Source organism: Ranitomeya variabilis, chromosome 3 (assembly GCF_051348905.1).
Source record: "Ranitomeya variabilis isolate aRanVar5 chromosome 3, aRanVar5.hap1, whole genome shotgun sequence".
Classification (NCBI taxonomy): Eukaryota; Metazoa; Chordata; class Amphibia; order Anura; family Dendrobatidae; genus Ranitomeya; species Ranitomeya variabilis.
The window spans coordinates 153341764-153365947 of NC_135234.1; the positions used below are offsets into that span (position 1 = coordinate 153341764).

At 44.3% G+C, this 24184-nt stretch overlaps 1 protein-coding gene across 3 annotated transcripts in view; it reads right to left on the reverse strand.

Moving 5' to 3' along the window:
- Positions 1–24184, reverse strand: part of GPR143 (G protein-coupled receptor 143) — a 66513-nt gene that overhangs the window by 36803 nt on the left and 5526 nt on the right. For 2 of the 3 annotated variants that reach the window (XM_077294733.1, XM_077294731.1), the window contains exons 3-5: positions 19281–19375; positions 2831–2923; positions 670–779 (exon numbers count right to left, since the gene is read on the reverse strand). In XM_077294733.1, the coding sequence (XP_077150848.1) occupies positions 670–779; positions 2831–2923; positions 19281–19375 (298 nt within the window). The remainder of the gene's footprint in view (positions 1–669; positions 780–2830; positions 2924–19280; positions 19376–24184) is intronic. The other variant, XM_077294732.1, reaches the window with a different exon arrangement.

Sequence of the window (24184 nt, forward strand, 5' to 3'; positions counted from 1 at the left end):
TCCTGTGCTGCAGGGGGGCTCCGGTGCTGCAGGGGTGTCTCCAGTGCTGCAAGGGTGTCTCCGGTGCTGTGGGGGTTTCTCCAGTGCTGCGGGGGGCTCTGCCGACATTTTGTGAAAGGCCAGAGCCCCCCGTCAGTTCGTCCATGCTTTCCTGTGCGGTGGACCTCGGGAAAATGGCAACCAGGAGGCGGCGCATGCGCAGATAGCGATCTTAGGACCAAGATCTCAAGAGATGAGATCTCAGCGCTAAAATTTCATCTCTCGAGATTCCGGCGGCCATTTTCCCTGAGTCCGTCACACAGGAAAACATGGACGAACTGCCGAGGGGCTCTGGCCTTTCACAAAATGTCGCCAGAACCCCCCACAGCACCGGAGACTCCAGCATCACCCTGGGCAGCAGCGGACAACTGCGGCAGCGGCATCAGACAACTGCGGGAGCGGCGGTGGACATCCCCTCATCCCAGCCTGTAACGGTAAGCGGTATATCGGCTTTGTAAGACGCACTCCCATTTCCCCTCCAAATTTGGGGGAAATAAAGTGCGTCTTACAAAGCGAAAAATACAGTATAATAAATTGGATTCCTGTATATCTAACCCTGCCCATAACTGTGTATATAGTAGCAACAGGTTCCACAATGCACATGAATAAATAAGGCTTATGACATCTTACCTGCTGAAACAGTTCTTCTAAACAGGATCGGATTAGCTACCATTACAAGCAGAAGAGGTGCGTAGGTAGTAACATAATGAGGAATTGCATGTTCTAGACCCTCCTCACAACTGGAAAACAAGATGAAACCATTTTCACCTACATTATAAAGTGGTGCCCTATCAGACAAATTCCGACCTGTAAGGCTCTATTCACACTACATGGCAACCATGCAGCATTTATACACACCAGCTGTACACCGGTACGCTTTGCTTTACAACTGTACGCTGCGAAAGATACATATTACATAGAAGTTTATCTTTACAAATGGAGTCAACAGCAGATTCACGTAAGTTGTATAAGCATAAAGTTTCACACATTTAGGGCACATGTCTGATGCTAATGTTCAAACTTGTGTGCCAAATGTAATGTGGACAGCTTACATGCTAACCGTGTTAGGATTTGTCTACATCTTGGACTGCTCCTTTAAGAAATTTCTCCAATGATTTTAAGTAATAAAAAAGTAGTATAAACAGTAAAAATAATAAAGAGTAATAAAGTCTAAGTTCAGTTCCTTAGTTCTATATCACTTCAATGTGTACACTAAGCCATGGTGACGTAGAACATATATGGCTGTAACATGGGGCAACTACATTGGGCAAGTTATAGCGAGATAGATACATTTTTGCACTTTTCAGACACTTAAGGAATAGCTTGTTTGTGTCTGTATATGGAAAGGTAACTAATATACAGTTGGCATAATGCCATCCTTGGAAAACAAAAGCATCTCCAACGTGGAGGCAAAGAATACAAATAAACACGGATCGCTGATTTTTCATTTTTTATGGCTGCATTGTTGTTCCAATAGTGCCTATAAATCAGGACAAAATATCACCCTATCCCTAAACGACCCAAAAATTGAGTTTGACAATGATTCCAATTATGTTCACAGTTTAACCTTAAGGCAGTTAATGAATATTCATGAATTGCTTCTGTTTACTTTTCAGGGGAAAGGTTAAGGTCCAAACAGACCTGAATATAAGGTGGATTGTATAAAAGACCTTCCGGTAACGAGGTTTCCTCTGCAATATAATGAATGGTTAATATTGTAAAATGCTTGAAAAATAATCAACTTTGCAATTTACTTGCTATTAAAAATCTCTAATTTTTGAGAAGGAAAAGATTTTTAATTCTATTGTGTATTCTTAGTCAAGGAGTGCAGCATTTACAAGCTCTTTGCTTGCGAGCGCTGCTCTGAAGATGATTGGATTGCTGGATCCATGCAGCTTCAGTGTCGCTGCACTTCTCGGCTGTTCCGAGGCAAAGCTGCCTCTGCTTGCAACATTTTAGAGTGCACAGTTCGGACCAGGATTTCCCCCTTACTGCTTGTCTGAAATGTCAATCAGCAAGAGTGCACTGTCATGACAAGCAGGAAACCGAAAGGCAGGGGAGCGGTGCGCTCCTGAGCAAAGAAGATGAAGGGGTTCTGTCGGTATGGAGATCGCTGAAAGATTGTAACATACAGCCTGTGTCGATTCGTCCTCTAGAAATATCAAGGAGGTCTGTGTGTTTGCTCAGACATTCAGGTATGAATGAAAGCACAAATGCCTTCACAAAGCACAGTCTCTATTCTATGGTAGTGTACGTCCAGTTCAGTAGAGGCGCTGCTGGTCCAGATATATTGCTTGTAACAAAGGCGACAAAACATCACAGCTGCCTAAAAGTATACATTCTGTGAATGAAACCCTACTTGGAACTATTCGGCCTTCGATAAATTCCCTAAATTTGCTTTAGTGAAGTTCACTTTTGGTTCTCTAGCAAGTTCATGCAGTAAGCATATGTCTCTGGACTACAACTGGTTTGCATAATTAACAATAGCCAAAACTCTTAAATAAGGGATTATCACTAAATGTTGACATAGTTGAGTGGATAAAAGCAGAGTTTAAGATTATCGAGAGGGGAGTTAATTTTAATCCAGTTTAGTAAGTCATGTTGTGTCACGGACGGCATTTGTGATTATAAAATTCTACATATTGTATTGTATCATAGGTTTTCTGTATAACAGTCTGGTGTCTGTATTATGTGAACATGGCCGAAAAGGAATAGACAGAAATTAGAGACATTTTTCTGTTGGCTTCCATAGTCGGGTCCTCAATAATACATGCAGAATGATGATACTCACTTAGATACTGAAGGGTAGTAGAGCATTGCGACACCTTCAACGCAAAGCAGAACCGCCAAGCCCCATGTCATCATGTGGTATAGAACAATAGTGCTGCAACGACAAGAAGATCCTGCTGCATTATATTATCACACAATGCAAGTCCTCTACATATTTTATTAGCCGTGAAGTATTATCCAGGTAGAACACAGCGCTCGCATTAACAGCAAAGTCACATCCAAAAATTGAGACCTTCAGAACCTAAGAAACTGCATAAACATTAACCCACATATGTGATTAATACCTGCCGCCAGGAGACATCTGGATGACCAAAGTCCACTGCAAGCTAGGGAATGTTTGGTCATAAGGGGGTTTGGGGTCTCAATGTCAGTGCATGGAACCACAAGAAAACACCCGTGGGGCCATTATTTCGTTGATACAGTTATGCACCATCTATCATGAAATCAGACAGAACCTACTAGCTGATTTTACATAAAGTGTACCTGTTCTTTTATGTAAAACCTGGACAACTTAAAGCTACTTTTAGTCCACATAACAGGGTAGCATGGCCAAGAACGACTCCTATTTTCCAGCATTGTAATTGCATTTTCTCTCTTTTTAGTGGGCAGTTGTTGTTCTGCAGTGTTCTACCAGCACTACATGGGCAAGAACTTCTGTTCCCTCAACTACAGGCGTTTATGTTTTCTTTGTTCAGTGATTTCACTGCCCTGAACTCTGATAAGCTGAGAGGCAAAGACCCATCCGGATGTCCTGCAATCTTCCTTACTATCTCTGTTACTACAGAAGGATTACATTTTACAACAGGCAGATAATAGGAAGTTATAAATCATAATTATGCCCCATAAAAATTGATTTTATTTTATTAGTACTATTTTTAAAAACAACCAACCAGTGGTTACACATCAAAAGCCGACACACAGTGAAAAAGAACACAAACCACAACCAACCTAACGGGGGTTTTTTGAGTCCCTAGTCTGGTGCCTATGCTTGCACCTACCTAACTGCAGAGGTTGGCACCCTATGGGAAACATATGGGCACCCCCGCTCAACGATGACAACCCCTATAGGCCCTAGATATCCTTTTAGTCATCCGGGTGTTCCCTCCCACAATGTATGTATTTAAGGGGTACCTCTATATCTAGACAATTGTCACTCCTATCACTAGGCAGACCCTAGCCCCCAATAATAATATAACATAAAAACAATAGAGAACACAATTGGCGTTTGGTGGCAATCATAGATACTTCTAATGTAAACCGTGATCAAAGCATGGGGAATAGAAAATTAGAGGAAAAAATCCCCTTTTGATTATATATATATCCATAATTATCCCTTTCTATTTACATTTAGGAGTACCAGGTAACCATTATGATAAACAATATCAGTTCATGCCCAGATATGCCTTCAAACAAGAATGATATCTGTCATTACTGGCCATGGAATGGAAAGATCATGGTACTCATATGCACGCCACTCGCCTGCTCCGCCTCAACGCGTTTCGCCCCTCTGACTCATCAAGAGGCCCGATACAAAAAATGGGTCCCGATGTGGATATGATGTCTTACCGATACTACACTCACCTCCATTTAAATATCCCCGCTTCTTGGCCCCCTTCCCTCCGGCATCGCGGGCTGGACATCCCCATTTTGTGATGCCTTGTGGGTAAAACCACACTGCGCATGTCCCCTGTAGAGCCCATAACCATCTTTTGCTCTCCAAACAGATCCGCCCTACATCGGCAGTAATGGCTCAGCAATGCATTATGGATACCGCAACACTGCGCAAGTATCTCATGGAACGCACTTCATCTTTTGTGCTCCAGAGCAGACCGCACATAGAATAACAATGGAGATGGCTGCAATGAGCACATATCCTATGTAATGCATCTTTTGCACTCTAAGCCATATGTAGATCAAGAAACACTATACAGGTACATATTTCCAAGCATCTCTGATGAGACATCATTTAATCATATAATAATAGATAATGATCCTATTTTAGATCCATCAAAACTGTACAGTTTCTGTGTGCTGAATACAATTTATAGAGGAAGTTAGACAGAAAAACACTGACTGGCTGTCACTTTGGAGTGATTTTACCAGGTTAACACAACATTATTTTTAGTTAACGTGATTTGCATATTGCCAGCTTAGAAGACTTTATCAAATGAGATTAATTGGACTGAAAGTACAGTGCCCATTTAAAGGGGTATTCCCACCTCCAAGATTCTGTCCCAATATGTAGCAGGTGTAATCTACTATATAATTGTCTAAGGGTCACTTCCGTCTTTCTGTCTGTCCTTCTGTCTATCTGTCTGTCTGTCTGTTAATCGTGGCCTCTGCCTGTCATTGAAATCCAAGTCGCTGATTGGTCGCGGCAAAATGGCCACAACCAATCAGCGATGGGCACAGTCCGACGGCAAATGGCCGCTCCTTCCTCCCCGCAGTCAGTGCCCGCTCCATAATCCCTCCAGTCAGCGCTCACACAGGGTTAATGGCAGTGGTAACGGACCGCGTTATGCCACGGTGTAATGCACTCCGTTACCGCTGCTATTAACCCTGTGTGACCAACTTTTTACTATTGCTGCTGCCTACCAATAGATCTTTTAAGATCTAATGTTAAAAATAATTAAAAAAAAAAAAAAAAGTTATATACTTACCGTCCGTCAGCCCCTCGGATCCAGAACCGGCCTTCCCCGCTCCTCGCGACGCTCCAGTGACCGCTCCATGCATTGCGGTCTTGCGAGATGATGACATAGTGGTCTCGCGAGACCGCTACGTCATCATCTCGCGAGACCGCAATGCACTCTTGGGAACGGAGCGCGCGAGGAGCGTCGGTAACCGCTTCGCTTGCATCCGGGGCCAACAGAAGGTGATTATATAACTATTTTTTAATTAATTCTTTTTTTTTTAACAGGGATATGATGCCCACATTGCTATATACTGCGTGGGCTGTGCAATATACTACATGGGCTGTGCAATATAATACGTGGGCTGTGCAATATACTGCGTGGGCTGTGCAATGTACTACATGGGCTGTGCAATATAATACGTGAGCTGTGCAATGTACTACATGGGCTGTGCAATGTACTACATGGGCTGTGCAATATAATACGTGGGCTGTGCAATATAATACGTGGGCTGTGCAATATAATACGTGGGCTGTGCAATATACTACATGGGCTGTGCAATATAATACGTGGGCTGTGCAATATAATATGTGGGCTGTGCAATATACTGCGTGGGCTGTGCAATATAATATGTGGGCTGTGCAATATAATACGTGGGCTGTGCTATATACTACGTGAGCTGTGCAATATAATATGTGGGCTGTGCAATGTACTACATGGGCTGTGCAATGTACTTCGTGAGCTGTGCAATGTACTGCGTGGGCTTTGCAATGTACTGCTTGGGCTGTGCTATATACTATGTGGGCTGTGCAATGTACTACGTGGGCTGTGCAATGTACTGCGTGGGCTGTGCAATATACTACTTGGGCTGTGCAATATACTATGTGGGCTGTGCAATATAATGCGTGGGCTGTGCAATGTACTGCTTGGGCTGTGCTATATACTATGTGGGCTGTGCAATGTACTGCGTGGTCTGTGCAATGTACTGCTTGGGCTGTGCAATGTACAACGCGGGCTGTGCAATGTACTGCATGGGCTGTGCAATATAATACGTGGGCTGTGCAATATACTACGCGAGCTGTGCAATATACTATGCGAGCTGTGCAATATAATACGTGGGCTGTGCAATATAATGCGTGGGCTGTGCAATATACTATGTGGGCTGTGCAATATACTATGTGGGCTGTGCAATGTACTGCGTGGGCTGTGCAATATACTACGTGGGCTGTGCAATATACTATGTGGGCTGTGCAATATACTATGTGGGCTGTGCAATGTACTGCTTGGGCTGTGCTATAAACTATGTGGGCTGTGCAATGTACTGCGTGGTCTGTGCAATGTACTGCTTGGGGTGTGCAATGTACTGCGTGGGCTGTGCAATGTACTACGTGGGCTGTGCAATGTACTGCGTGGGCTGTGCAATATAATATGTGGGCTGTGCAATATACTACGCGAGCTGTGCAATATACTATGCGAGCTGTGCAATATAATACGTGGGCTGTGCAATATAATGCGTGGGCTGTGCAATATACTATGTGGGCTTTGCAATGTACTACGTGGGCTGTGCAATGTACTGCGTGGGCTGTGCAATGTACTACGTGGGCTGTGCAATGTACTACGTGGGCTGTGCAATGTACTACGTGGGCTGTGCAATGTACTACGTGGGATGTGCAATATACTACGTGGGCTGTGCAATATACTATGTGGGCTGTGCAATATACTATGTGGGCTGTAATATACTACGTGGGCTGTGCAATATACTACGTGGGCTGTGCTATATACTACGTGGGCTATGCAATTTACTACGTGGGCTGCGGAATGTACTATGTGGGCTGTGCAATGTACTGCGTGGGCTGTGCTATATACTACGTGGGCTGTGCAATATACTATGTGGGCTGTGTTAAACACTACGTGGCCTGTGTTATACACAACGTGGACTGTGTTATACACTAGGTGGGCTGTGTTATACACTACGTGGCCTGTGTTATACACTACTTGGGCTGTGTAATACACTACATGGGCTGTGTTAAACACTACGTGGGTTGTGTTATATACTGCGTGCGTGGGCTGTTATATACTACGTGAGCTGTGTTATATGCTACATGGGCTGTTATAAACTACGTGGCTGTGTTATCTGCTATGTGGGCTGTTGTACACTCCATGGGCTGTGCTATATACTACGTGGCTGTGCTATATACTCTGTGGGCTGTGTTATATACTACGTGGCTGTGCTATATACTCCGTGGGCTGTGCTATATACTCCGTGGGCTGTGCTATATACTACGTGGCTGTGCTATATACTACCTGGCTGTGCTATATACTATGTGGCTGTGCTATTTACTACATGGGCTGTTATAATAATAATAATAATAATTTTATTTATATAGCGCCAACATATTCCGCAGCGCTTTACAAATTATAGAGGGGACTTGTACAGACAATAGACATTACAGCATAACAGAAATCATAGTTCAAAACAGATACCAGTAGGAATGAGGGCCCTGCTCGCAAGCTTACAAACTATGAGGAAGAGGGGAGACACGAGAGGTGGATGGTAACAATTGCTATATATATTATACTACATGGCTGGCCGCGAACAATCAGCGACAGGTGCATAGGCAGCATCAATAGTAAAAAGTTGGTCACACAGGGTTAATAGCAGTGGTAACGGAGTGCGTTACACCGCGGCATAACGCGGTCCGTTACCGCTGCCATTAACCCTGTGTGGGCGCTGACTGGAGGGGATTATGGAGCGGGCACTGACTGTGGGGAGGAAGGTGCGGCCATTTGCCGCCGGACTGTGCCTGTCGCTGATTGGTTGTGGCCGTTTTGCCGCGACCAATCAGCGACTTGGATTTCAATGACAGACAGAGGCCGCAATCAATGAATATCCGTGACAGACAGACAGACAGAAGGACAGACAAAAAGACGGAAGTGACCCTTAGACAATTATATAGTAGATAGTTCAAACTCACTAGCTTACCATTAAAGATAAAATTACAAAAGTACACAAATTCTAGACAGCACGGGTGTTCCCTCCTGAAGAAGCACAACACAATTCTTATGGTTTCATAAAAATAATAATACCGTTATAGAGTTACTGTGATTGTCTGGTACTGTAGTACTGCTAGTAATGAGAGGAACACTACTATAGGAGCACTGTGTATGCCATTGTTATGAAGTTGTAAGGTTGTGAAAGGGGCTGTCATTTGCCTCTCCCGCTCTAAACAGTGTTTGTATAAAATGTGTACTGATTCATGACTGTTATAATATGTGATGCTGCATAGAATTCTATGATCACTAATGTGTGTGGTTAATTTCATATACAGAGATTAATGTTATTTATGCATAGTGTTAGGGAAAGTTTAGAGATAAGGATAGAGCATAGATTAGGATAGAAATGGGTATAGTGCAGTGGGGGTACACTAGAATTAGACTGCTTTCACACATCAGTTTTTTGCCATCAGTCACAATCCGTCGAATTGTGAAAAGAACGGATCCAGCAAAAGTTGCCGCTGGAAGCGTTTTTTTCTCATAGATTTGTATTAGCGATTGATTGCGACGGACGGCCTCCCCTTTCATCCATTTTTCGCCGGATCGTCGAAATTTGTTTGTCTGGCGGCCGAAGAAAATGGACATAGTCACGTTTTTCGTGTCCATCAAAAAAATGGACAGCGACGGATCCATCGCCGTCCGTCCTTTGCTAGAATGGAAGCTTATGGTGCCGGATACGTCAAAGAACGGAATCCGGCGACGGATTCCTTTTTTTTTAACTGAGCATGCTCCAATTATTTTACAATCCAATTAGCTGGATCAGCAATCTGAAACGGATCCGTTTTTTTTTCACAATTCGACAGATTGTGACTGATGGCAAAAAACTGATGTGTGATAGCAGCCTTAGGAAACTAGGGTACAAGAATAGGAATAGTTAAAATAATAAGGGATTTTCCCAGGGGTAGGAGTGCGTGAGTTTTTCTAGGGGAGACTTCCTGATTCTTAGTCAGTCAGTGACAGCTGTGGAAAGTAGTGTATTATAGTTGCAACATTAAAAAAGTGCTGGAGAGTGATTCAGAAGAAGGCAGAACAGGACGTTGGGAAAAGCATAATGCAGTCATTCGTTACTTGGTACAACAGTATCCCTTAGAGAATCCAGGGCCAAAGCTGGAATCAGGTATGGAAACAGGAACCTTTATCATCATCCAGCGAAGGGAGTTGGAACAGGAACCAGTACAGGAAAGTGAGTGCAGGCGTATGGGGCCTGCAAAGCCAAGACGAGCATCTCAGAGGCTAGAGGAGTCTGCATTGAGAGGGAAAGTTCAGGCTGAAAATATGAATATGTACTGTACTGAGACTCAGGGCCACCATCAGGGCGTTACTGCCCTTACTGGTTTATGGGGCCCGGCGAGCAGAGGGGTTCCGCAGTGGAATCTGCCAGCTCAACTGAGCACTTAAAATCTGTTGCTTTGCGGGAGATTTCTCCCACACAGCAACAGTTATCAGCCGGCAGTCAATCATAGGCTGGAAGCTGACGTCAGCGGGCACATTGCCGGGTAATGACGTCACTGTAATGCGACGGTATGTGCCTCAGATGTATTGAGCGGAGGACACCCCTGGACCTCGGCCAGGTAAGGAGAAACTTTTATATTTTAAAGCCACAGTATGAATCTGCATTATCCTACTATGGGGGTGCATTATACTCCTATGAGGGTGCATTATACTATGAGGTGCATTATATTATGAAGTGCATTATACTACTATGGAGTGCATTATACCTCTATAGGGGTGCATTATACCACTATGAGGGTATAACAGAACAGAATTTCGTGTCTGTTCCTGAATGTGTGATATCGTCTGGAAACGGGACTATCGGATCAGCAGGATCTGTAAATGCAAACATGAGCTTTTGCAATACTCCCACATCACACAACAGATGGGACAGTATACTTTCTTTGCGGGGTGCCAGGGTGTGATGGAGCAGCTGCCCCTCGCCATGACTACCACCCTGACAACCTCACAAAGTCACTATACGTGACACTGTTATGAGGATCTAGGGTGGAGAGCAATGCCAACGGTCTCTCCTGTGTGTCTGGGCCAGAACTATCGGGGCTGTAACCAGTGCTTCAGGGGAAGAGATTGCGGACCAAAGCAGTTAAGGGCACCTGACTGATGGGGGCGGCTCCGACATAAAAAGCAGTTTGAGCGGGAAGATGGGACATTTGGCGGGGACCGAGCTTGTAAGTAACACGGTTAACTCTCTCTTCACGGACCCAAACCCGCTAGCTGTGCCTATACCCCCAGCTAGCCAGACTGCCGACATTTCCTATCTTCAGCCTAGAGAGACTTCCTCACCGGGTAGTGACGAGGATAGAGTACGGACTTTTGCTCCACTCACCACCGCGGAGGCATCGCTTAGTCACATCTTTGCGGTGCCTGCTGAGGATCGGCCTGTGCCTGTGGCTGTGTCCGCTGGACTGTGTGCTCCTACTGCAGCCTAGAAGTATCGTTTCTCCTTGCGGAGATCGACATGCTAAGCGTGCCGAGATGAGGAGACTTAAAGCGGCAATGCTCCTCTGGGAAATATGCTAATTATGCAAATTGTCTCTTCTGAGAGTAAGAGAACTAGAACTCTAGTGCCACCTATTGGAATGTAGCAATCCGACAAGTCAATGTTAACCCTTTCGAGCCTAACGAGCATTGTCACATGACTTAGGATAATAGCCAAACCAGAAACTCAATTTGCAGACACTGTGTTTTGGGGTACTTCCCCTCGTCAGTGCAAATCGGAGATTTGGTTTGGCTGGTCAGACGCCTCTCACAAGCCAAACCAGATCTCTGCTTTGCACTGACGAGGGGCAGTACCCCGAAACACAGTGTCTGCAAATTGAGATTCTGGTTTGGCTATTATCCTAAGTCATGTGACAAGGCTCGTTAAAGGGTCAACATTGACTTGTAGGATTGCTACCTTCCAATAGGTGGCACTAGAGTTCTGGTTCTCTTCCTCTCTGAAGAGACAATTTGCATAATTAGCCTACTGCAGCCCTGCTCACTGAACCTTCTGCTTTTTCTTCTGTGCCGCCGACCATCACCTCTGCCCCACTGGGCGCACAGATCAGGAGATCGAGTGCCGAAGAACCCGGAGGATTCGTCGTAGCAAGGAAAAAGTGCATCGCTCATCTGCGGGACCGGATCGGAGACATCTCGTGCCACCTGAGGTGCCGCCAAGGGATCTTTTAGCCACCTTCCTCCAGCGCCCAGAGACTGATAAATTAACCTGTTATATTCTTGTGCAGTTGACTTTCCCCCATCCTCCTATCACATCCTTTACCCCCTGCTTGTACCATTACTGTTCCTATACATAAAGAACCTGTTAACCCTTGCTCTGCCTCCTGTGTGTCATTGCATCCTACGCACCTGCTAGCATCCTACAAGAACACACATTATGGCTGGCCTGCCTAGTGTCTCTTTCACAAGCGGATGCCAATTTTTAACCCCTGCATTAATTTATATGTCCTGCTCTTTATAAAATTAGATCTCAAAAGGTATCAAGTCTCACAGAGATGATAAAGGGCCTAAAGGCTTCATGTCACAAGGGCTTCGTTCACGTCACTTCCACCCTGGACGGCACTAATTTCATAGGATACACTCTTTCTAAACGGCATTTCTTTAAACGAGACACAGTTCTGATGTTCATGTATTATAACAGATCCCTTGTCTCCCACACATACAGTAAGTAGGACACTAGGACATGTATACTGGTTTCACGCTCCAGTGTAAATAGACCCTGATGTTCACTATGCTAATTTTGCTTCTTGCCAGGTTTAATTATACTTGGGCTCAGATCATATTCCTATCAGCCCTTTTACATCAGTCTCTTACAATCACTCATGGGAAATACAGATGAGTTTCTTTCCGCCTTTGGCCATCCATGGAAGCTTAGAAGGATATCTTTGTACCATGTGGATAATGTGTGAAGGAAAGCATGACTTCCCAAATTAAATTATTTTTATAATGTAGCCTTGTATTAAATTGCAGTTAACTGAGAAAAGGAAGCACTTTCATGGCTTAATCATTCAGACTTCTTGTCACAGTGTTTTATAAAATAAAACTGTTGACCTTTTGAATCTTTTTGAATATAACCTAATGTGGCAATCTGCACCCATGGGCATATTCATAAATAAGTCTTCTTTTGACCAGTCTTTTGCATAAACTATATAATATTACACAATGATCTGGATAAAATGTCTGAATGGGCAAACACTTGGCAGATGAGGTATAATGTAGATAAATGTAAAGTAATGCTCCTAGGACGGAGTAATCCTATTGCTGCAAATACTGTACATTAAATGGGAGTATATTCGGGACTACAGCACAGGAGAAGGACTCGGGTACAAGTAAGCTGAGCAGCAGTACTCAATGTCAAGCAGTAGTCGCAAAAGCAAACAAGATTTTAGGATGCATAAAAAGAGAGATAAAATCCCGCAATCCCAACGTATTATTACCCCTTTATAAATCACTAGTGAGGCCACATCTAGAATATGGGATCCAGTTTTGGGTTCCACATTTTTAAAAGGATATTCAGAAGTTAGAATCTGTTCAAAGGTGGGCAACTAGATTATTACAAGGGATGGAAGGCCTGTCATGATGAGAGGTTAGAAAAGTTGGGCTTGTTTAGCTTAGAAAAAAGACGCCTCAATGGGGATCTCATTTTCATGTATAAATATATGTGTGGTCAGTACGAAGGACTGGCACATGACTTATTCCTTCCAAGGACCATGCTGAGGACCAGGGCGCACTCATTATGGGTGGAAGAAAGGTGATTCTGGCAGCTAAATAGGAAAGGGTTCTTTACAGTTAGAGCAATCAGAATGTGGAACGTCCTACCACAGGAGGTAGTAATGGCAGACACTATAACAGCTTTTAAAAAGAGCTGGATGATTTCCTTGATACATATAAGATTGTGGGTTATAGTTAATGCAAACCTGTCAGCTGTTTTGACCAATATAAGTTGCGGCCACTGCCTTTCAGGGCTTATCTACAGAATTGTATAATTCTGTAGATAAGTCCTCGAACCGACCAGAAAGATAATAAAAATAAGTTTTATTATACTCTCCCGGGGGCAGTCTGGTCCGATGGGTGTCGCAGGTATGGATTCGGTGCCTCCCATCTTGTGGTGCCTTCTTGTGATGCCGCCCTCCTGCTTGCTTCACAGGCTCCCCGGCATCACGCTCCTGCGCAGGCATAATTATCTGCCCTGTTGAGGGCAAAGCAACATGTTGCGTTTGGCGGGGATGCATCCGCATGCAACGCATGACCACTCATGTCCCTGCTGTGTACTACATGTTAAAGATAGGTACGCATGACGGATGCGGATGTATGCGGATCTGAAGGTAAGAAGTACGCAGCCCTATGCTGTGTACACAAACACTAGTGTGAACCCAGCCTAAGCGACATAGGGAAGAAGAACTATACTACATTTCCAATTTGATGTATTTGCTAATATTTTCATAATATCTACTACATATTGGAATAGGATTTTGGAGATGGGAATACCCCTTTAAAGGGAAGAAAATAACCTATTGTTTAAATCAGGTTTTTGTGTTACATGTATTTTTTTTTAAATGATATCAATAGTTTTTTTTATATATACAATCTTTTCTAAAAAACAAAACAAAAAAAGTGATCTTGTAATTTTCACACTGACCACTAGGTATTTTCTAGTACTTCCTTTTAGGAAGAATTTACAATTTACAGGAGTTTTCTAATCATCAGAGACAGGATTTTAATGACAGATAACACTTCTATACACAACTGATAACAAAAGATTTAAGAAATCATACTGGATGTCCCAGCTGACCCTGCTCTTCCACCTCCCTTTACAATGACCTTTGCACAGGCTCACTAGTCACTTCAATACAAAAGATAGGGACGGGTCTAAGCACTGTGTACATGTGTTGTTTCCGCAAACAACAAGTAATAGTCTAAAAAGCCCAAATGGCCATTGTGAAAATTGCAAGATTTATATATATATTTTTTTCACACATTGAAAGAGTAACTGTCACCAGGTGAAAAGTGCCCAATTCTCTTCTTTCGGTCCTGTTCCCCCCACTGTGTGTTACGTCTTATGTTTTTTTTTTAAATCAGCCATATGGTTCCCTTGATATGGGCCATTTTATTTAGTGCTAATTTTTACAGCCTCCACCAAGGGGTGTTGCTCACAGGGTTTTCTGGGGGAGAGACTTTAGGCTACTCTGCTTTATTACCCTGAGAGGAACACAACCTTAGTAAAGACCATAAAAATTAGCATTAAATAAATATCTGTTTTTCTCTAATAACCCTCTACGACAGCAGGACAGGGGGTTAATACCAAAGAGGTTAAATATACCCTCCCACATCCTCCCCTTAGTGTTTTTTCCTTTCCCTATTAGGGATGAAGAGGTCATCAGGGGACTGGACAGGCTTACCTCTCCTCCCTGAAAGCTGCTCCGGTCTCAAAACAGGACACGGGATTCCCCCTTCAGGCAAGTTCTGACAGGTTGTTCGGGCTGGAGGACTCTCTGAGCTCTCCAACCCCATCTCCTCCTCCCATTTGTTGCAGGGAAGTGCTACGCATCACGCTGGAGTGAACGTGAACTTCTGGGTCTGAGATGTCGGCGGCCGGAAGTGACCGCATAATGACGTGGAAGATCATTGCCTTCCATCCTGGAACGCATACCATAACAGGCTATAGGATAGCACTTTCAGGGCGAATAGGTGTTGGACCAGGACTCCCACTTCTGGACATCAGGGGGAGGAGGTCATCTAATGAGAGGGCAGATACTGGATCCGGTTGCCCATATAAGAGCCCTTGATGAGGAAGACACCTCAAAGTAGGACCAACTCTGTGTGTGTTATCATGGAGATGCCAGGTTGTTCCCGCTCTGCATTTCCAGATACCAATGCCCTCCCAGTCACAATAAGTATGCTGGCACAGGGTGTCAATTCCCAGATGCAGGTACAATTTTTTTTACTAGTCCTTCTCCTCTTTCATTCAGGGGGACAAGGAACCTGCACCAGGGAGCAAATCAAAGACTTCACACAAATGTGCAGTCTGATCAAGGAAACTGGCTTCGTCACATAAAAAAAACTTGAGTAAAGAATACACTGAGAAAGTCATCAGGGAGGAACAAATTTCCGTAATGGGAGAAATTAAAGGCTTAGTCCACCAGGAGATCAAAACCTCCTTGGCCGCTTTCTCCCATCCCACACCCTCTCCCAGTATCCCCCCAGGGTCTAAAGCAAGAAAGCTTAGTCTAGAAGAGGAAGGGCACGATGACTCTCAGTACGAAATGTCCATTCCAGAACAACTTCTGGAGGAGGGCAACTAGTTCTGGACCCGGAAGCCTCTCAACAGGAGAGATACTACTTGTCCTTAGAAAACATAGAACTACTTATGGTGGTAAGGAGAATTATGGAAGTTGAGGAGGATAGAACTTCCCAAACAGTACAGGAAGAAATGTTTGGTGGTCTCTGATAAAGGAAGAAACTAGTGTTTCCTATCCATAAGAACATTTGGGGCCTGGTACTAGAGGAGTGGGAATTCCCAGTAAAAAAGCTGACTACTCCCGCTGAGCTGAAAAACAGATTCCCCGTAGATTATGAGTCAATTGGATGCTGGTCAGAAATCCCAAAGATTGACACCCAGATTGCACGGGTAGCCAAAAAGATTACCCTGCCATTTGAGGATTACTCACAGCTGAAAGACCTTCTGGAACGCAAGATGAATGGTCTGTTAAGAAAATCCTGGGAGGCCTCGGCGCCTTACTAAATACGAACGCGGTCTCTACCTGTGTGGCTCAGTTCAAGATGGAATCCATCAGGTTCACGATACTTCTGATAGGTCAAGATTTTGTCATGGCAACAATCGATCTACAGGATGCATACTACCACATCCCTTTTCCTCCAACTTATTGAAGGTTTGTGATCAGCCAGGGATAACAGACAGTTTATCAGGATATCATCTGCACCACGGATCTTAACAAAGATCATGTCCAAAGTCATGGCATACGTCAGAAGTCAAGATATATGCATCTGCATGCGAACACAACTTTTTGCGTTCCCGTGCGGTTGGCGGTCACGTCAAAATGCAGCATGCGGACGCATCCACATACAACGCATGTCCCTGCATACCCAATGTTAAAGATAGGTACGCAGGATGACTCAGGATGCATGCGGAAGTAGGAAACCGGCCTTAGACAAAGGTGTCCCCTGGACGCAGAATAAAAGTAAACCCCAGCAGAAAGGGATGGGGAGTCGTGGTTTCACAGGATGTATTCCAAGGACTCTGGTAAGACAAAGTAAGCCATTAATCCTCAAATTTTAGAGAATTAAAGGGTGTAGAGGTCACCAATGGAGATTCAAGCTGACATACACCTTCCCTCCAGTACCAATCCTACCAAGGGCCCTGCAAACAGTAAGATCCGAAAAGACCAAAGTGATTCCAGTGGCACCATTCTGGCCCAAAAGAAGCTGGTTTGGTACCCTAACCAACTTAAGTATAGACGGGCCCATAACACCTTCCCCGATCACAGGCCTCCTTCACCAGGGACCAATTCATCATCTGGATCCCAAGAAGCTACATCTGACTGCCTGGCTTCTAAACTCTCAATCTTGAAAACTAGAGGTTTGTTGGATAGATTAGAACACTGCAGAGAAGTAGGAAACCAGTGACAAACACCATATGCCATAAGGTAAATAAGACCTTCATTACTCGAACAACCTGACCTGCGTCAACCAAATGTTGCACGGATCCTGGATTTCCTACAAGAAGGTCTAAAGAAGGGTCTCAATCCTAGTACCCTCAAGGTCCAAGTGGCAACTCTAAGTTCTTATTTTGACCAGATGCTAGCCAACCACTGATGGGTAAAAAGATTTATACCAGCAGTATCTCACCTATGTCCTAGGATTACAAATCTAGTCCCTTCCTGGGACCTCAAAATTGTCCTTAAAGGGTTCACACTACCACCCTTTCAGCCATTATTATCTATAAATTTGGACAGACTTTCCTGAGTGTGCAAGTTACAGGCTGTCTCAATTAATGAACCCTACATGAGAGTCCTGGAGGACCGACTTATTCTTCGGCTAGTCCCATCATTCCTACCTAAGTGGTTTCGGAGTTCCACAGGTCCCAAGAGGTAATCCTTCCCTCCTTGTATCAAGATACAATAAATCAAAAAGAAAGAGTTCCACACTCTGGAAGTACAGAGAACAGTTCTTCACTATCTCCAGGAAATGGAGAGGTGTTTGAAGGATCAGAATCTGTTTGTCCACCTTCAGGGTCAGAATAAGGGGACGAAAACATCCAGATCCACAATTGCCAACTGGATCAAGAGAGCAATCACTGAGGCATACCGCAACCAGAGCCTTTCACCTCCAGAGAAGTTCACAACTCACTCTACCAGAGCGGTATCAGTCTCCTGGGCTGAGAAAGCCAGCGCTTCCATCAAGCAGATATTCAGGGATGCTACCAGGTCTTTGGTCCATACATTTTCTAGGCATTACAGGCTAGACTTAATGTCTGTTAGAGACTTAAGGTACCGTCACATTAAGCGACGCTGCAGCGATATCGACAACGATGCCGATCGCTGCAGCGTCGCTGTGTGGTCGCTGGAGAGCTGTCACACAGACAGCTCTCCAGCGACCAACGATGCCGAAGTCCCCGGGTAACCAGGGTAAACATTGGGTTACTAAGCGCAGGGCCGCGCTTAGTAACCCGATGTTTACCCTGGTTACCAGTGTAAATGTAAAAAAAAAAAAAACACTACATACTTACATTGCCGTGTCTGTCGCGTCCCTCGCCTTCAGCTTCCCTGCACTGTGTAAGCGCCGGCCCTAAGCACAGCGGTGACGTCACCGCTGTGCTTTGCTTTACGGCCGGCACTGACACATTCAGTGCAGGAAGCTCTGAGCAGCAGCGCGGACGCCGGGGGACGTGACAGACATCAGAGGGTGAGTATGTAGTGTTTTTTTTTTTACTTTTACAATGGTAACCAGGGTAAATATCCGGTTACTATGCGCGGCCCTGCGCTTAGTAACCCGATATTTACCCTGGTTACCATTGTAAAACATTGCTGGCATCGTTGCTTTTGCTGTCAAACACGACGATACACGCCGATCTGATGACCAAATAAAGTTCTGGACTTTCAGCAACGACCAGCGATATCACAGCAGGATCCTGATCGCTGCTGCGTGTCAAACACAGCGATATCGCTATCCAGGACGCTGCAACGTCACGGATCATTGTCGTTCTCGTTGCAAAGTCGTTTAGTGTGAAGGTACCTTTAGCCTTTGGGAAAAAAAAGTGCTCCAGGCTATTATCCCTCCCTAACATTACTCTTGGGTATTTCTCCAGTGCGCTGAGGTTGTGGGTTATTAGAGAAAATAGAATTAGACTTACTGGTATTCGGTTTCTAATAACCCACCACAACAGCACGGGTAATTCCCTCCCTTTGCTTATTAAGTTTGCAGTACTCAGATAAGGAGAATAACATAATTTGAAGCATTCATACTCCTGTGGTCCTTTATAATAAGACTGAGGGGAAGATGTGGGAGAGGCTACGGTATTTAACCTCCATGGTATTTCCTGTCCCTATTAGGAAACGGGTAACATCCTCCGATGTGCTGTTGTGCTGGGTTATTAGAAACCGAATTACCTGTAAATCTAATTCTATTTTTTTATATGTGTAGGACATATCAGAGCATCATTTCACCTAATTTCCCCTTTTTTTACAGCAGTGAGATACAGCTCTGATAAGCCCCTATTGTGAATAGCAGACATTGAAATACCTTATTCCAGCTGACCTTCTGATCACTAGGTAAGCATCCACTGCATAGCAGAACAGCCACCAGAAGCTTGCACTGTAAAATAATTGTATCCACATCTGCAGGATAAACAGAACCAAAATGTAAGTAATTGAAAAGGACAACGCTGATATTGGTTCCCAATCTTGAATTGGACACCACCATTATCATGGAAGGTTCTGGGGACTAGTGAAGGGTTACAATGTGGTTACAAGATGAAAGTGAGTTTATTACAAACTTAGAAGAGTTTTTATCCTCCCACAAAACTAGTGCTACACACACTAGTAGCTAGTGCTACTAACTAGTGCTACACACACAGCTGAGGTAGCCAAGTTGTAAGTCAATGTCCAGACTTTAACAAGCCTTGTAAAATGGCTAGGTATTTTAGTGTAAGACCTCCCTCACACGCATCCGTGTAACAAATGCTAACGGTGTCATCATTGTGTCATCCGTACGTATATATTACTATTAGTGTTTACCACAGATGGATCAATAAATACAGAAATTACAAAGCTTCTCCAAAACTTGCAATGGCAAACATGTACAGCACACATACAGCACATGGATGCCATCTGTGAGCTGGACGTGTTTTTCAGAGCTAAAGACTTGTATTGGCCTTTGTCAGCAGTGATACCGGAAAAAAACGGACATGTCTCTGTGAGTCACCCGCCAGGGCTGTGGGGTACTCGGGACCGGATCCGGTACTCACAGGTGGATGTCACAGTGTCGGCGACCAGTCCATGGCCCTGGGCACCCATGTTAAAGGGAAGGTCTTTAACCCCTTCATGACCTTGGGATTTTTCGTTTTTCCGTGTTTGTTTTTCACTCTCCTCCTTTCCAGAGCCATAACTTTTTTATTTTTCCGTCAATTTGGTCATGTGAGGGACGAGTTATTTTTTGCGGGACGAGTTGTACTTTTGAACGACATCATTGGTTTTACCATGTTGTGTACTAGAAAACGGGAAAAAAATTCCAAGTGCGGTGAAATTGCAAAAAAAGTGCATTCCCACACTTGTTTTTTGCTTGGCTTTTTTGCTAGGTTCACTAAATGCTAAAACTGACCTGCCACTATGATTCTCCAGGTCACTACAAGTTCATAGACACCTAACATGACTAGGTTATTTTTTACCTAAGTGGTGAAAAAAAAATCCAAACTTTGCTAAAAAAAAATAAATAAAAAAATTGCGCCATTTTCCAATACTCGTAGCGCCTCCATTTTTCATGATCTGGGGTCAGTTGAGGGCTTATTTTTTGCGTGCCGAGCTGGCATTTTTAATGATTCCAATTCGGTGCAGATACGTTCTTTTGATCACCCGTTATTGCATTTTAATGTAATTTAACGTAATTCTGGCGTTTTGATTTTTTTTCTCGTTACGCCGTTTAGCGATCAGGTTAATGCTTTTTTTTATTGATAGATCGGGCGATTCTGAACGTGGCGATACCAAATATGTGTAGGTGTGATTTTTTTTTATTGATTTATTTTGATTGGGGCGAAAGGGGGGTGATTTAAACTTTTATATTTTTTTTATTTTTTCACATTTTTTTTAACTTTTTTTTTTAACTTTTGCCATGCTTCAATAGCCTCCATGGGAGGCTAGAAGCAGGCACAGCACGATCGCCTCTGCTACATAGCAGCGATCTGCTGTTCGCTGCTATGTAGCAGAAAATCAGGTGTGCTGTGAGCGCCGACCACAGGGTGGAGCTCACAGCTGCCGGGGATCAGTAACCATAGAGGTCTCAAGGACCTCTATGGTTACAATGGAGAAGCATCGCCGACCTCTGATCATGTGACGGGGGTCGGCGATGCGCTCATATCCGGCCGCCCGGCCGGATGCGGTAGTTAAATGCCGCTGTCTGCGTTTGACAGCGGCATTTAACTAGTTAATAGCGGCAGGTGAATCGCGATTTCACCCGCCGCTATTGCGGGCACATGTCAGCTGTTCAAAACAGCTGACATGTCCCGGCTTTGATGCGGGCTCACCGCGGAGCCCTGCATCAAAGCAGGGGAGCTGACCTCGGACGTACTATCCCGTCCGAGGTCAGTAAGGGGTTAAAGGGGTTTGAATAAAGTTTGTGTTCATGACACCACCTGTGGTATACGTTCAGTGGAGACTGACGCTGCTTAAAGGGGTCTGCTGGGGTGATGTTAAGGCAGCTGAGATGGTATAACTTCCCACAGGTGAAGTAGGTCCCCAGGGCTCCTAGTATGTAGGTGAAGGTGGTGAAATGTGCAGTAAAGAACGAGGACACAGGTGTGCAGTCTCTTTACCTGGTTTACTGGAGACTTTAGGCATCCACAGTCCAGGGCACCAGATCACAGGTATAGGCAGGGTCCGGCCGGCTTGGAAGCAAGTTCAGAGTCCCTTCTACCAGGTGGAGATGAAAGCCTTCCTACCAGCTCTTTGGTGTTGTCATTTGCTGCCTATTGCTTCTGGCAAGGTCCTCACAGTTCACTCGTCCTCCATGAAGGTTAGGACACAAACCCGTATGACAGGTGGCTCGAGCCTTTTTATAGGGTCTCTATCACAATCCGGGCTCTATGTGCCACTGTACCTCCTGGGTATTAGGGCAGACAGGTGATGTGTAACCCAGCTGTCCTGCCGGTTTTTGCTGTGCCTCCTAGAGTCTGACACAACCTCGGTCTTCTGGCTACCGGTAATCTGCGCTGTAAAGGCAGGTAGCCCAGTCACAGCTATCCTCCCCTGTTGTCACTCTCATGTGTTTTGCTCTCCTGCATGCTCTCTACAATCTGTTCTTTTCTTCTGAATTCTCTTCCTCCAGGAACTGCAGCAGCTCTGGCTGCATGGCCCCTTTAGTCCTTCTGACACTGTCTGACTGCTCTCTCCTCTGTCCTCCTGACAGACTACTCCCTTCTCTGTCCCTCAGACAGACTGCTCACTCACTTCCCCTCCAGCCAGAATATATCTCTAGGAGAGTTCCCCTGAAAACCGGGTTCAGAGCTCCCCCTTCTGGTCTGGAGTGCGAACATGTTGCATGTTTGTGTTTAACTGATAGAAGAGATCTTCCCTTGCTTCCAAGCGTGACATCACTCTCCCCGTGAGGAAAGCAATGCCAGTGAAAAAGCCAGGACCCTGGGATGTTACATCTGTGTGGTTAGCAAGGACACATGGTCCATCTAAAAATACAGACATGTGAGCAGCCCCATAGGTTATTATGGATATGTGTGGTATCCGTGAATATCCGTGAAAAATAATGGATGCAACATGTACTTGCATCATGGACATGAGAAGGAGGCCTAACTAGTTTCAGAGAACTTGCCTGACATACGGGCAGGGCACTTGGTTGGTTGAGATTTCCTTGATGCAGCTTTGGAGGTTGGAATCTCGTCAGCCTTAAAGGGGTTGTCCTATCTAAATTGATATGTTAGCAGTCCCTCTGAGTGACTGTAGACTTATGAATCGCCCCAGCACACACTGTGCACTGTGAGAATCCACCGATTACTGAGCCCGAAACGGCAGTGATGCATGCAATATGCATACTCGTGGCCAGAGCCTGTCTAGTGCCCCATACACTTGTATTTAGCAAAGCTGTACCCACTGGATTGAAGCATTGTTAGACGGGGTGCAGCTTCGCTCGCTACAAGTTTATGGAACAAGTCGGCACACACTAGATTATTTCTGCCCGGGAGTTTGCATAACGCATACATAGAATCATAGAATGTTACAGTTGGAAGGGACTTCCAGGGTCATCGTGTCCAACCCCCTACTCAATGCAAAATTCACTAAACCATCTCAACCGGTCCCTGCTCAGAAACTGGTGAGAGATACATAAGTCTGCAGTCACACTGATCAATTTAGATTGGACAAGCCCTAAGGAGACCAGCTGAGCACAGAGGTTTACTGGCAATGCACCATGAGAAAAATGCATACTAGTTTTCTCCTAGAAGGACAAAAAGCTATCTTGCTTCTGCCAACTAGTGGCAGTATCTGCTCTATAAATCAATATCTAAAAATGATGGGCATTTCATTAATAATTAATAAAGGCACAGGCTTACAGAGTAGATATTACAACTTAGACATACTAGCAAAATCGTTTTCTTTCCTTTAACCCTTCACAACCTTGGGGTTTTCCGTTTGTGCGTTTCTGTTTTTTGCTCCCCTTCTTCCCAGATCCATAACTTTTTTATTTTTCTGTCAATATGTTTGAGGGCTTGTTTTTTTGCAGGCCGAGTTGTACTTTTGAACGACACCATTGGTTTTACCACATCGTGTACTGAAAAACGGTATTCATGAAATGTTAAAACTGACCAGCCATTAAGATTCTCCATATCATTATTAGTTCACAGATACCAAACTGATACCAAATAATCCAGAGTTTGCCCCGCAATAAAATGGTGCCATTTTCCGAGACCTGTGGTGTCTCCATTTTTGGGGATATGGGGCTGGGTAAGGGCTTATTTTTTTAAGCTTACGTTATTAATGATACCATTTTCGGGTAGATATAATGTTTTGATCAGCCATTGTTGCATTTTATTGCATTGTTGCTGCAACCAAAAAAACGTAATTCTGGTGTTTTTACTTTTTTTTCTCGTTACGCTGTTTACCAATCGGATTAATTCTTTTTATACTTTGATAGATCGGGCGATTCTGAACACGGGATACAAAATATGTGTATTTTTTACTTTTTTATTGTTTTATTTTAAATGTGGCAAAAGGATGATTTTAACTTTTATATTTTTAATCTTTTTTTATATTTTTAAAAACGTTTTTTCTACCTTTTACTTGCTTCATCCAATCGCCTGTGCTACACGCCATGCTATTTATAGCTAAAATGATCATTTGCTATGAGCGCCGGTCACAGGGCAGCACTCACAGCAGATCTGCAATGACAACCACAGGGATCTCCTGCAGACCCCAGGTTGTCATACC